The sequence below is a fragment of the Megascapheus bottae genome, chromosome 1, assembly GCF_031878675.1.
Source record: "Megascapheus bottae isolate mThoBot1 chromosome 1, mThoBot2.hap1, whole genome shotgun sequence".
NCBI classification, from domain to species: domain Eukaryota; kingdom Metazoa; phylum Chordata; class Mammalia; order Rodentia; family Geomyidae; genus Megascapheus; species Megascapheus bottae.
The window spans coordinates 53,923,708-53,937,113 of record NC_143509.1 but is presented as its reverse complement, the minus strand read 5'-3'; the positions used below and the strand labels follow the sequence as shown (position 1 = coordinate 53,937,113).

At 48.0% G+C, this 13,406-nt stretch overlaps 1 protein-coding gene across 1 annotated transcript; it reads left to right on the top strand.

The window, feature by feature from the left end:
• The first annotated feature begins 1,577 nt into the window (after nt 1-1,577).
• Nrros (negative regulator of reactive oxygen species) lies at nt 1,578-13,191 on the top strand. The gene is made up of 3 exons (XM_090332115.1): nt 1,578-1,668; nt 8,956-9,076; nt 11,108-13,191. Exons 2-3 carry the CDS (start codon nt 8,969-8,971, stop codon nt 13,079-13,081), a joined length of 2,082 nt encoding a protein of 693 aa, XP_090188241.1. The 5' UTR covers nt 1,578-1,668; nt 8,956-8,968; the 3' UTR covers nt 13,082-13,191.
• The last annotated feature ends 215 nt before the right edge of the window (nt 13,192-13,406 follow it).

Here is a 13,406-nt window from a genome sequence, read left to right as displayed (position 1 = left end):
GTGCCAGTGATTGTATATAGAGATTCCCTTCTCTAATACTTGTTTGTTAAACGTGACGTTTGAAATATGATGTAAAAATCAGTGTTATTAAAATCTTTCAAAAATGTTTTTGCACAGCAAAGAACTTAAATTACTAAACTGGAAAGACAGCTGACACACTGGAAGATTTTTTAATATATGTTTATTGGGGGAGAGGGGAAAGGTCTCACTATGTAGCCCAAGGTGGGATCTTAACTTACGATCTTCCTGCCTCCCAGTGCTGGTATTTCCACTGAGTCTTAGAAGTGAATGTTTTAGAGAACAGAGATGATTCTGTGCTGTCTTAGGACAGCAGTGCTGAACAGCATTGCAGACCATAGGGCTGCAAGAGAAGTGCTTCATCCCTGCAGGACCCTGCAGGGATGTGTAGAGCCTTTCTCTGACCCTGTGTGGCTGCCATATTGTCACTCAGCACACATTGGCATTGCACACATTTTACCTTCTCCACTAGAGGGTCAGCTCTTGGAAACAAGAGCTTTGAGATACTGTGCATCAAGATGGTAGTGCTGTATTATTTTGGTTTTGTTTTCTGTCTTTTGAGGCCAAGTCTAGTCAGGCAGCCCAGGCTAACCTCCTGAACTCAAGATCCTCTTGCCTCAGATTCCATATTTTCTGCCACCCCTCCAGCTTGGTGTTTATATTAATAATTCATTTATATTGGTCTTTTGAATTTTTGGCAAGAGCTAGGAGAAAACTTTGTATACATTGGATATTAAAACAAAACAATTCATGCTGTTTATAATATGGTACTGACAGTTCACAATGCAAGTTCCATTTTTTTTTTATCCTTGTTTTTCTTTTTTTTTTTCTTTTTCTTTTTTTGTGTCAGTCCTGGGCATGAGCTCAGGGCCTGAGCACTGTCCTTGGGCTTTCTCAAGGCTAGAGCTCTACCACTTGAGTCTCAGCACCACTTCCAGCTTTTTTCTATGTGTGTGGTACTGAGGAATTGAACCTGGGTCTTCGTGCATGCTACACAAGCACTCTACCACTAGGCCAAACTCCCTGCCCTGTCCTTGTTTTTCAGCCAGTGCTGGGTCCATAAGCTAACTGATCATATCTAGCTGTGTGGACGGAATCAATGGGATATCCTTCCAGCCTGTGGTCTCCCCCTTGAAAACCCTGTGTGCTGCCCTTTCCCTAAGGAGTCTGTTTCAGACCTCACAGATCAGGACTCCATACCCGGCCTCCCGCCCCCCGCAAAAAAAACAAAACAAAACAAAACACTACAATAACAAACTAACAAACAATAAACCACTCAAGGGCCAAGGCCTGGGGAGCCTGCTTGGCATGAAGATCGTTACCACCACCACCACCAACCCCATGTTCTCTCCAAGGCCACCCCCACCCAGCCTGCCCCTCCCCAGCCCCTCATGCACCCCCGCAGGTCGCAGTTCCCTCTAAGACACCCCCACCCCCCGCCCCCCAGTCCGTGTGCGCCTGCCAGCCCTAGTGCTGAGTCGCTGAGCATGTCGCTCTCCATGTGACTTCAGTTTCCGTCCTTTCCTTCCGCAAAGTGCTAAAATAATCTGATGCCCCAGAGCGAGGAGGCAGCTCGCGCCGGCTGCGGTGGAGAAGGCCGGGGTCCTGGAGACCATGCACCCGGGGGAGGCCCCTGGGCCTGCAGGAGCCGTGAGTACTGCCCGCCCCCCGCCCCCCGGGGTGTCCCCGCAGAGGGAGCAGGGGAGTCCGCTGGGGTGGGGGCAGGGCTGTGGCTGGCCGTGTCCCAGCTCCAGGCCTCCAGGCTGGGTCTGGGGCGCCAGCACTGGGCGGGAGGAAAGCCTTCCCGCGGGGTAGCTGGAGCTGGAAGAGGAGGTGTGTGGTGGGGCGGAGAGGCGCCCGGGCTTCCCCAGCCGAGGTGGGTTGACGCCGGCCTCTGACTCCGCTTTCCCGTCTGCGGAGTGGGCACACGATGGGCTGGACCGAGGCTGCCTGGGGGAAAACTCTGGGTGTCCTATCCTGCCTCGCAGCGGCCATGAAACATTCCCCCGCTCCACACAGACTGATTCTAGCAATGCATGATTCCCAGTGGGGTCCCACTGCTGCTAGGTGCGTTCAAGGCTGGGGCGCTGCAGCTGAGGAGACCCGCCAGCCCTGTCTGGGGGGGATGAGCGTGACTGAACCCCACGTCTCCAGCTAGAAAGTGTTAGAGGGAAACCGGAATCGGGCCCCTCTGGGTTGTGGTGCTGGGCTGTCCTCCAGGAGCCAGGTTGTAGGGCGCAGGGTAGAGCCAGCCTCGGAGCTGTCTGGACCAGCCCTGCCCTCGGGGCCGCTTGTGGGCTCCGGTTGCCCCTAAGAGAAGGTAGCACGTGCCCGGTGCAGCCAGGTATTCAGGAGGCTGAGACAGGGCCCCAAGATGGGGCTCCGGGCTAGCTGACCCCCGAGGGCTCCAGGGAGAGGACGCCACTGGGAGAGAGAAGAGCCATCAGGAGTCCCGGCCAGGGGAACATCTAGAGGTTATGAGCCGGCCCTCCTCAACCTCCCGTGCCCCAGTTTACTTACCAGAAGGGAGGCACGGGCACTCCATGGCTGCTGGCTGTGGGAGACCATCTCTCACCCCGGTAGGTTCATACATGTGCGCTAGTATTTCCAGTGGGCAACAACAAACCTCCAGCCTTGAGGTTAAACCCATATCCCAAAAAGGCTTCAGGGAGAAAGTGCTTCCAGCACGTGGGTGCCTCCAGGAACTTTCCTGTACACCTTACAAACGCCTTTCCCTGAAGTCCTCAGCCTGTCTTCCAAAGTCAGAATGTCCCAAGTATGTCTGAGAATGTTCCTGTCCCAGGAGACAGGCAGCCTGTGCCTGTGTGCTAAGGTCCATGAGAGAAAGGATTGATTTCTTGTTCTGGGGTCTTCTAGATTCAGGCAGAAAGTACTGCTGGTACGGATCACACGTTGACTCTGGCTGTTAGGTGTGCCCCACCACAGCGGGGACGCTTGAGCAGCCTTCATAGTGCTCAGATCCACGTGACAGCCACAGGGGCCAGGGTGGGCTTTCTCAGTACAGCTTGTCCACTGTGCATCCATGTGTGTCCTTGTACATGATAAAGTTTTATCTTTTTTTTTTTTGTCCTTGGTAGTTAAAAAAAAATACTTCTTGCCCCCAAATCATTCTTTTCAGCTCTACTACTGAACAGATTTATGTGTCTTTGGTGGTGGTAGGGAGGGTCCTGTCACCCTCTCGTAGTGATTTTGAAAGCTCATTCTCAGATCTTATAAGACATCAAATACAACTATCAACCTGAGTTCAGGGGTCTACTTGATAGGATTGTTTAGTTAATTGATCATTAGGTAATTAATCAATTAATTTTAGAGTGCTGTAAATGAAATGCAAGGCCTTGTGCATGCTAGGTCAGTGCTCTGTCACAAATGTAAATTCTCAGCCTTAGCTAGATTTATTATAGTTGCAATCACAGACAACGCAAATCTAATTGGCTTCCACACAAACATTTATTGTTTCAAGTAATTGCATGGCATTGAAAGGCCATCCGGATCCAGGTTTGGGACACATTTGCCAGGATCCCTGCCTCATTTTTTGAGTTCTTCTGTACAGATGTCAGTCCTGCACTGAGCCCTGGACTTGGTACAAAGCTGTCTACCTGGTTGTTTGGCTTCTGAGGCAGGAAGAGAACGACTGCCTCAGATTCGATCTAAATTAAAAAATCCTTTGATTTTTCTGGGATTAGCCTCTGTGATGTGTGTACTCAGCACCACTGAACTTCACAGTCTTTTTTTTAAATCTGGGACTTGAACTTGGTATCTGATGCTTTCATGCACTCTATCATCTGAGCCATGCTTCCAGCTCCTGAACTTCACACTTAAAAATGGTTAAGAGGATAAGTTTACGTCATGTACATTTTACCAGAATTCCAAATGAAATAATAAAAGGAAGGAAGGAAGGAAGGAAGGATGGAAGTGGTTTCCTCTAAAGGGAATTGAGTTGTTAGCAGCAGAAAGAGAAATTAATGTGGGTTGGCAAAACCAATAAATTGTCAGAGCAAATGAAGTCAGGTGCTAAAACCAAACCATGTGATCTTTTCTCAGTGTGTGTGTGTGTGTGTGTGTGTGTGTGTGTGTGTGTGTGTGTGTGTGTTTTCTGGGGCTTGAACTCAGGGTGTGGGCTGTCTCCCAGGGTGGCTGGAGCTTTGGGTGTAGAGATGCTGGCTCACAGCCTCATGTTGGACTTGCATCTGGGCATCCTCTAGATGTGTGCTCACATCTTTGTGAGCATCCGTCCACCAGGTGATTGATACTGCTGACTTGCCAGAACCATTCAGAGATTATGTTAGCTAAAGCACGTGAGCTAGCACTTACTCTATGGTGAGCACTCAGGCAACCTCCCGGTGGGAATCTGGAGCTATTAGACACCTGCAAATACCGGTCTCGCAAGACAAGCAGACATCGGGAATCTGAATCCCTCACTGGATTCCTGCCCATGGTGCCAGGGATCCTGGTGATTTCAAGTCCCCTGGACATCAAAAATCTACTGTGTGGCTCACATGGATGGGAGGAGTTTATCTATCCCAGCACTAGCTTCTGTTCACTGGTGATAGTCACTGATTCCAGGTGAGGGTTTGTCAAGTTTCCTTCTAGAAGTAGACACTTAGTATCCTTGACTTTAATCACAGAATTAGAATTTCCAGACTAGTCACAATGGTAAGAAAATTTAGTGGAGCTGTATTAAGCAAGCAGTCAAGCTGAAAGGGAGAGGCCTACTCTAACAGAGTGTGGGTGCTCAAAGGGAGACATCCTGATCTCTGACGTCAGGGATCTATATGATACAGGCAGGCTCTGATGTAAAGTAAGATAAGTATTTATCTTTGCTCTTAATCACTATTGGTGTTATATTCATTGTGTTCAGGTGTCTCTTTCAGGAAAGACTGCATCCTGCTGTAAGACAGGAATTTATCTTTGAGAAAAGTACATTGTGCCAGAGTATTTGGTCTTCTAGGACCAAATATTTTTCCAAGTATTTGGTCTTCCAGGATACATTGGAGTTGGGGTTTTTGGTTGTGGTGGTGGTGGTGGTGGTGGTGGTGTGTGTGTGTGTGTGTGTGTGTGTGTGTGTGTGTGTGTGTGTGAATTGTGGGGCTTGAACTCAGAGCCTGGATACTGCCCCTGAACATCTTTGTGCTCAAGGCTAGCATTGGAGCCACAGTGCCACTTCCAATTTTTGAGTAGTTAATTGGAAATAAGAATCTAACAGAGACTTTTCTGCCCAGGTTGACTTCAAATGATGATCCTCAGATCTCAGCCTCCTGTGTAACTAGGATTACAGGCATGAGCCACAGTGCCTGGCAATATGTGGGTTTTTTTGTTTTTCTTGTTTTTCTTGTTGTTGTTGCTGGTGGTGGCGGCGGTGGTGGTAGTCGTCGTCATAGTGTTTGAACCGTGGGCCTGTGCACTGTCCCGGAGCTCTTCAGTTCAAGGCTAAAACTCTACCACTTTGAATCACGGTGCCACTTCTGGTTTTCAGGTAGTTAATTGGAGATAAGAGCCTCATGGAGGCTGGGAGTTTGGCCTAGTGGTAGAGTGCTTGCCTAGCTTGCACGAAGACCCGGATTCGATTCCTCGGTACCACATACATAGAAAAAAGCTGGAAGTGGAGCTGAGGCTCAAGTGGTAGAGCTCTAACCTTGAGAAAGTCCAAGGACCGTGCTCAGGCTCTGAGCTCAAGCCCAGGACTGGCAAAAAAAAAAAAAAAAAAAAAAAAAAGCCTCATGGACTGTCATGGTGGGACTGACTTTGAACCATGATCCTCAGATCTCAGCCTACTGAGTAGCTAGGATTACAGACCTGAGCCATTTCCATGCAAACTTTCCCAAGCTAGAGTCAAGCCTTTAATGCTTACAGCGGGAACCTGAGGTTTTTATTTGACCAATGCTTGAGAAGCAATGCATCACGTCCTCTGAACCTCCTAGTCTCCACCATCACATCTCTTTGACCCACCTCCAAAAGGGTGGGGGTGGGGAGAGAGAAGGGCTAGGCCTTTAAGAAACACTGCTGTTCTCAAAAGGATACTTACAATCTGAATAAAAGCACACTTGCCTGAAGAATGAGGAGTTTGAATGACAATACTCTTGTTTGCAGCGGAGCTGCCCTTTCTCACATAAATTAATTGTGGCACAACTGAGTGATAGAGTATAATTACATTATAGTATCCCCATAAAGTATCTATCTGCTTGTGCTAAACACACCAAGAGTGGTAGATGTCTGCTGTAGCAGCCCATGATAGGTCTGATGAGACACCTCTGAGATTTGATTATTCAGTGTTACTTTTTTCCTCTAGCTCCAGCATAATCATTTTAAGTACACTCATGATAATTTCATTTTTTTGGTATCTAGATATAAACATAACTACATAGACATAAAAATCGGATGGGCTATATGCTCTATAGACATAATGTTATATTTTATAGATTGATATAGACCTATGACATGCAAACCCTCAGCTTAATTTTAATTATGTTCTAAAATCTCTGTGCCAGTAATTGCATATAGAGAGATTCCCTTCTTGAATACTTGTTGGTTAAACATGACATTTGAAATATGATGTAAAAATCAGTGTTAATAAACTCTTAAAAAAGAAAAAACGAAATTCATGCTGGGCGCCAATGGCTCATGCCTGTACTCCTAGTTACTCAGAAAGCTGAGATCTAAGGATTGCGGTTCAAAGCCAGTCTGGAAGGAAAGCCTGTGAGATTTTTTCTTTTCTTTTCTTTCTTGTTCTTTTCTTGCCAGTAGTGGGGCTTGAACTCAGGGCCTACGCACTGTCCTTGGGCTTTCTCAAGGTTAGCGCTCTACCACTTGAGCCACAGCACCATTTCCAGCTTTTTCTATGTATGTGGTACCAAGGAATCAAGCCCGGGTCTTTGTGCATGCTAGGCAAGCACTCTACCACTAGGCCAAACTCATAACCTTGTACTTAAGCTTTCTCAAGGTTAGTGCTCTACCACTTGAGCCACAGCATCACTTATGGCTTTTTCTGTATATGTAGTGCCAAGGAAGAGAACCCAGTGCTTCATGCATGCTAGGAAGGTACTCTACCACTAAGCCACACTCCTGCCCCACCCCCACTGTGAGACTTTTATCTGTAATAAACCACCAGAAAACCAGAAGCAGTGCTGTGGCCCAAGCTTTGAGTGCAAAAGCTTAGGGATAGCACCCAGGCGTTATGTTCAAGCTCCATGACTGACAAGAAAGAAAGTGGGGTGGGGGAAGAAGTTCCCTACTTCAGCAATATTGACTAGGCTGTGATTGTGGCATATATTTTAATTTTTAAGTTATGGCAGATTTGTTTCATTCTTTTAGAACTTGCCTTAACACAAATAAAAAAATTAGTACAAAATTTAAAATATGAAGAAAAATCCAGACATGGAAAAAGCAAAGTATCAGGAGGAGAAATCTCTTCATTGCTGGGACCAACTTTCAAGTTTTTATATTATTTTCTTTTTTTTTGCTCAAGAGTAGCATTCTACTACTTGAGCCACAGCTCCACTTCTGACTTTTTGATGGTTAATTGGAGATAAGAGTCTCATGGACTTTCCCGACTAGGCTGATTTTAAAACAAATCACAGTCTTCAGCTCTCAGCCTCCTGGGTAGCCAGGCTGACAGGTGTGAGATGCTGGCTCAAGACTGACTTGGAGAATCCAGTTGTCGTATCTAGCAGGACACGGTTCACCTGCATGCCTTGGATTCAGGACATCTGTTTTTGCCGGGGGGCCGTGGGGGTGATGCTCCTCACTTCTGTACTTGATCTCAGCCTCAGAGGCAGACAAACAATGGTGCTCTAATGCTGGTATGACACACAAACAGGCTCAGAATATTAGGTAGACTTACCTCCAGAGAGTCTAAATTTGAATACCAGTGAAGGTTGAAGTCATGCTAATTTTTGCTAAGAATCAAAGATATCAAAGCTTTTCTGCATTTCTTGGTAGTAGAAGGGGTTTGAAGTGGTCAGTGGAATTTCATTTCCATGTCTGCAGTCTCTATCCAGCTCCCCTACCTTTTTTCCAAGATCCAGGTGGGGTTTGCTATCTTACATTTTCACAAAGGCAGACTTGCTTTCTCTAGGAGATCTCTATCTAGCTATAGGTCTATCTTTATTTATGTCACCCTCACACATTGCCATTGTGTGTGGGGGGGCACACCTTGCTTCTGAAATGCCCCCTAAATCAGCTGTAAATACTCATCCCTGACGCTTTCTTTAAAGCTTTGAGGAAATTCTCAGTTAGGTGGTAATATATGTATAACACTTGCTAGTAGCTCCTTTCACTAAGTGATTCTAGTTCTGTCCCTGAAGCAGCTGCTGCAGTAGTAACAGTTTAGAGCCATCCTCTATACACAGGAGACTCATGGCAAGTTCCAATGAGTTTTGGTACCTGACTGTTTATCCTGGATCCTTTGCTGTGCCATGACTCTGAGGAAGTCTTTTTTTTTTTTTTTTCCCCAGTCCTGTGGCTTGAACTCAGGGCCTCAGCACTGTCCTTGGCCTTCTCAAGGCCTAGTGCTCTGCTATTGAGCCATAGCACCACCTCTGGCTTTTTTTTCCAGGTATGTGGTACCAAGGTATGCATGGGTCTTCATGCATGCTAGACAAGCACTCTACCACTAGGCCAAACTCCCAGCTCTCCTTTTGCTTTTAATTATTTTCTTCAGAAACAGTCTCATCCTTATGCCTTATGCTTCCTATGGTCATTCTCCTATCTCCACTCCTCCTGGAGCACTTAAACCATTCTGTTAGTCTGTTTTCACAGGTAAGAATTCAAATCTGGCCAGAAAGTTAAAATTTCCTTGTCAGGATGTGCAAACTCAATTTGAAGGGTAGTCAAGAAGAAAAGGCTGGCTCCTCTCCAGTGACAGCCTCTCTCTGGGATATCCTTGGTCATACTCGCTTCTTCCCTGTCATCTGTCCACAGTGCTGCCCTTGAGATGGAGTTGCTGCCCCTTTGGCTCTGCCTAGGTCTTCACTTCCTGACTGTAGAATGGAGGAAAGGAAGTGGGACTGCCACAGCTGCTTCCCAAGGGAACTGCAAGTTGGTAAGTTTCCCCTTGACCCTGACTTTTCTGTTGTTCCTGTCCTCTAAGGTTTGGTCCACTTGGAAAGGTAACGAATTGGCAATCCAGTGGGGCAGGGCGTGAATGAGCTCTGTGTCAGCCTAGCTGAATATACACTGCACTTTGATTTTGTGGTATTGCCATTTGAACTCAAGTGCTCTGCCACTTGAGCCATGTCTCAATCCTTTTGCTTAAGGATATTTTGCAGATAGGGTTTCCTCTCTCTCTCTCTCTCTCTCTCTCTCTCTCTCTCTCTCTCTCTCTCTCTCTCTCTCTCTCTCTCTCTCTCTCTCTCTCTCTCTCTCTGTCTCTGTCTCTCTCTCTCTCTCTCTGTCAGCTGTGGGACTTGAACTTTAGGCCTGAGTGCTGTCCCTGAGCTCTTCAGCTCAAGGCTACCACCCTATCCCTTGAGCCATTTCCAGTTTTCTAGAGGTTAATTAGTGCCCAGGCTTGCTTTGAAAAATGATCCTCAATCGCAACCTCCTGAGTAGCCAGGATTACAGGCATGAGACACTGTGCCCGGCTTTCTCTCTCTCTCTCCTTTTCTTTTTCTTTTTAAGTTCAGTTGTGGGGCTTGAACTCTGGGCCTGGGTGCTGTCCCTGAGCTCTTCAGCTCATGGACTTTAGTGCCCAGGCTGGCTTTGAACCTCGATCCTCAGATTTTAGCCTCCTGAGTAGATAGAATTGCAGGTGTGAGCTACTGTGCCTGGCTTCTCTTGTTTTAAGAGCCATCCTTTCATGGTTATCCTCCTACCTACAGCCTCCATGCAGCTGGAATGATAGATTTACATCACCACACACAGCTTTTTGTGTGTCTGTGCTAGTATTGGAACTTGAACTCAGGACTTCTTGTTCTCACTTCACTGTTTTGCTCGAAGCTGGTAGTCTATCATTTGAGCCACATTTCCACTTCTAGGTTTTTACTGGTAAATTGGAGATGAGATTCTCATGAACTTTCCTGCCAGGGCTTAGCCTCCAGCTCCTACTCATCCTGCATTTTAAGAAAGGTGGGGAACTCAACTCCTAGTAGACTATTCATGGTGAAAGTAAAGACCATTTCTTATTCTATTTTTTTTTTTTTTTTTTGGTGCCAGTCCTGGCCTTCAGCTCAGGGTCTGAGCACTGTCCTTGGATTTTCTCAAGGCTAGAGCTCTACCACTTGAGCCTCAGCACCACTTCTGGCTTTTTTTCTATGTATGTGGTACTGAGGAATCAAACCTGGGTCTTTGTGCATGCTAGGCAAGCACTCTACCACTAGGCCAAACTCCCAGCCCCTCTTATTCTATTTTTAAAATCATAGCTGGGCTTGGTGGCTCATGCCCTAATCCGGGCTACTCTGGAGGCTGAGATCTGAAGATCTCGGTTCAAAGCCAGACTGGGCACTATAGACCTGGAGATGCTTATCTCCAATTAATCACAAGAAAAGGGGAAGTGGGGGTGTGGCCCAAGGGGTAGGGTGGTAGCCTTGAGGTGAAGAGCTCAGGGACAACGCCTGGGCCCAGATTTGAAGCCCCACGACCCCTCCCCCCACACAAATTTAAGCTCTAGGGCTGAGGATGTAGCTCAGCAACAGACCTTGTGCTCAGTGTCCTGGGTTTAATCCCCAGCATCAAAACCACAATAATCATTAACAAGAATCCGCCTGGGCACTGGGAACTCACAACTGTAATCTAGCTACTCAGAAGGTTGAGAATCTGAGGATCGAGCCCCAAGCCAACCAAGACAGGACAAGTCTGTGAGATTCTTATCTCCAGTTTACGAGCAAAAGACCAAAAGTAGAGGTATGCCGCTACTCTAGCCTTGTGGGAAACAAACAAACAACAAGCCAATGGATCAAGAGCTCAGGGCTCCAAATTCAAGCCTCATCAATGACACATACACACACACACACACACACACAACCCTAGAGTGCCATTCCAAGTGGTTACAGAGACAGCCCAATAAATGAACCCAGTTTCTCTGTAAAGAGCTCTGTGTCCATGGTATCCTCCTCCCATATGTTTTTGGATCTAGGTGGATGGAGTCGCTGACTGTCAAGGGCAGAACCTTGCTTCACTTCCCAGCAACCTCCCGCCCCACACTGGGATGCTCATCCTGGATGCCAACCCTCTGAAAACCCTGTGGAATTATTCTCTCCAGCCTTACCCTCTCCTGGAAGGCCTCAGCCTGCACAGCTGCCTCTTGGAGCGCATCGGGCGCCACGCCTTCCAGGAGCAAGGCCACCTGCTCAGCCTGGGCCTGGGTGACAACTCCCTGTGGGAGAACTACAAGGAGACAGCAGCTGCTCTGCACACCCTGCCCAGGCTGCAGAGGCTGGACTTGTCAGGAAACTCCCTGACAGAAGACATGGCAGCCCAGATGCTCCACAATCTCTCCTCGCTGCAGGTTATATCCCTGGCCAGGAATACCCTCATGAGGCTTGATGAGTCTGTCTTTGAGGGCCTGGAGTATCTCCAGGAGCTGGATCTACAGAGGAACTACATCTTTGAGATTGAAGGTGGTGCTTTGGATGGCTTGACCAAGCTGCAACACCTCAACCTGGCTTACAACAACCTGCCGTGCATTGTGGATTTCAGCCTCACCCAGCTGCGATTCCTTAATGTCAGCTATAACATCCTGGAGTGGTTCCTGGCAGCCAAGGAAGAGTCGGCCTTTGAGCTGGAGCTGCTGGATCTGTCTCACAACCAGCTACTCTTCTTTCCTCTCCTGCCCCAGTGCAATAAATTGCATACTCTCCTGCTACGGGACAACAACATGGGTTTCTACAGGGACCTGTACAACACCTCATCACCACAGGAAATGGTGGCACAGTTCCTCCTTGTGGATGGAAATGTGACCAACATCACCACAGTCAGTCTGTGGGAAGAATTTGCCTCTGGTGACCTGTCAGCTCTTCGCATCCTAGACATGAGCCAGAACCAGTTCCAGTACTTGCCGAATGGCTTCCTAAAGAAAACACCTTCCCTCTCCCACCTCAACCTCAACCAGAATTGTCTGGTGAGGCTTCACATCCAGGAACATGAGCCCCCAGAAGCACTCACTGAGCTGGACCTGAGCCAAAACCAGCTGTCAGAGCTTCACCTGGCTCCAGGACTCGTCAGCTGCCTGAGGAACCTTCATTTGTTCAATCTGAGCTCCAACCAGCTTCTTGGGGTCCCAACTGGCCTTTTTGCCAATGCCAGTAACATCACTACAATTGACATGAGCCACAACCAGATCTCACTGTGTCCCCAGCCAGCCCCCTCAGAATGGGCAGGCCCCACCAGCTGTGTGGACTTCAGGAATATGGCATCTTTGAAGAGTCTCTCCCTGGAGGGCTGTGGGCTTAGGACCTTACAAGACTTCCCTTTCCAGGGCACCTCGCTCACTCACTTAGACCTATCCAACAACTGGGGGGTTCTGAATGGGAGCGTCGCCCCTCTCTGGAGTCTTGCCCCCACATTGCAGGCCCTGTCCCTCAGAAATGTGAGCCTCAGTTCTGGCTTAGCAGAGTTGGACTTCTCTGGGTTTGGGAATCTGAAACACTTGGATCTGTCAGGAAATTCCTTAACCAGCTTTCCAAAGTTCAAGGGCAGCAGCCTGGCTCTGCAGACTTTGGATCTCCGTAGAAACTGTCTCACAGCCTTTCCCCAGAGGGCAGTGTCTGAGCAGCTCCTGAGGAGTCTGCAGACGGTCTACCTCAGCCAGAATCCATACGACTGCTGTGGCGTGGATGGGTGGGGGGCCTTGGAGCACCTAGAGACCATTGCTGACTTGGCTATGGTCACTTGCAACCTCTCCTCCAAGGTCGTTCGCGTGATGGAGCTGCCTGGAGGTAGGCCCCAGGTCTGTAAGTGGGAGCAGGTGGACATGGGCCTGCTCTACCTTGTGCTCATTCTCCCCAGCTGTCTCACCCTGCTCGTGGCCTGCACCATCATCTTCCTCACTTTCAAGAAGCCTCTGCTTCAGGTAATCAAAAGTCGCTGTCACTGGTCCTCCATATACTGACCCACAACATGCCAACGTCAGATACTTTGTCTGTGCACATGAAGATACTTCCCCAGCTAGATATGAAAATCTGTGGGGTCAGGTGTTTTTTTTTGTTTTTTTTGTTTTTTGTGGGGGTTTTTTTGTGTGTGTGGGTCAGGGGCTTGACCTTGGCCTGGACGCTGTCCCTGAGATCTTCAGCTCAAGGCTACCGCCCTACCCTTGAACCAAGCCCCACTTCCCATTTTCTAGAGGTTAATTGGAGATAAAGAGTCTAAGGTCTGGGGCCGGGAGTTTGGCCTAGTGGTTAAAGTGCTTGCCTAGCATGCATGAAGACCTGGGTTCG

Excerpts from the sequence above, each read along its gene's own strand:
- Nrros (XM_090332115.1), top strand. The coding sequence starts at position 8,969 with ATGGAGTTGCTGCCCCTTTGGCTCTGCCTAGGTCTTCACTTCCTGACT. Across the intron at positions 9,077-11,107 it reads CCCAAGGGAACTGCAAGTTG|GTGGATGGAGTCGCTGACTG; the intron begins GTAAGTTTCCCC and ends TTTTGGATCTAG.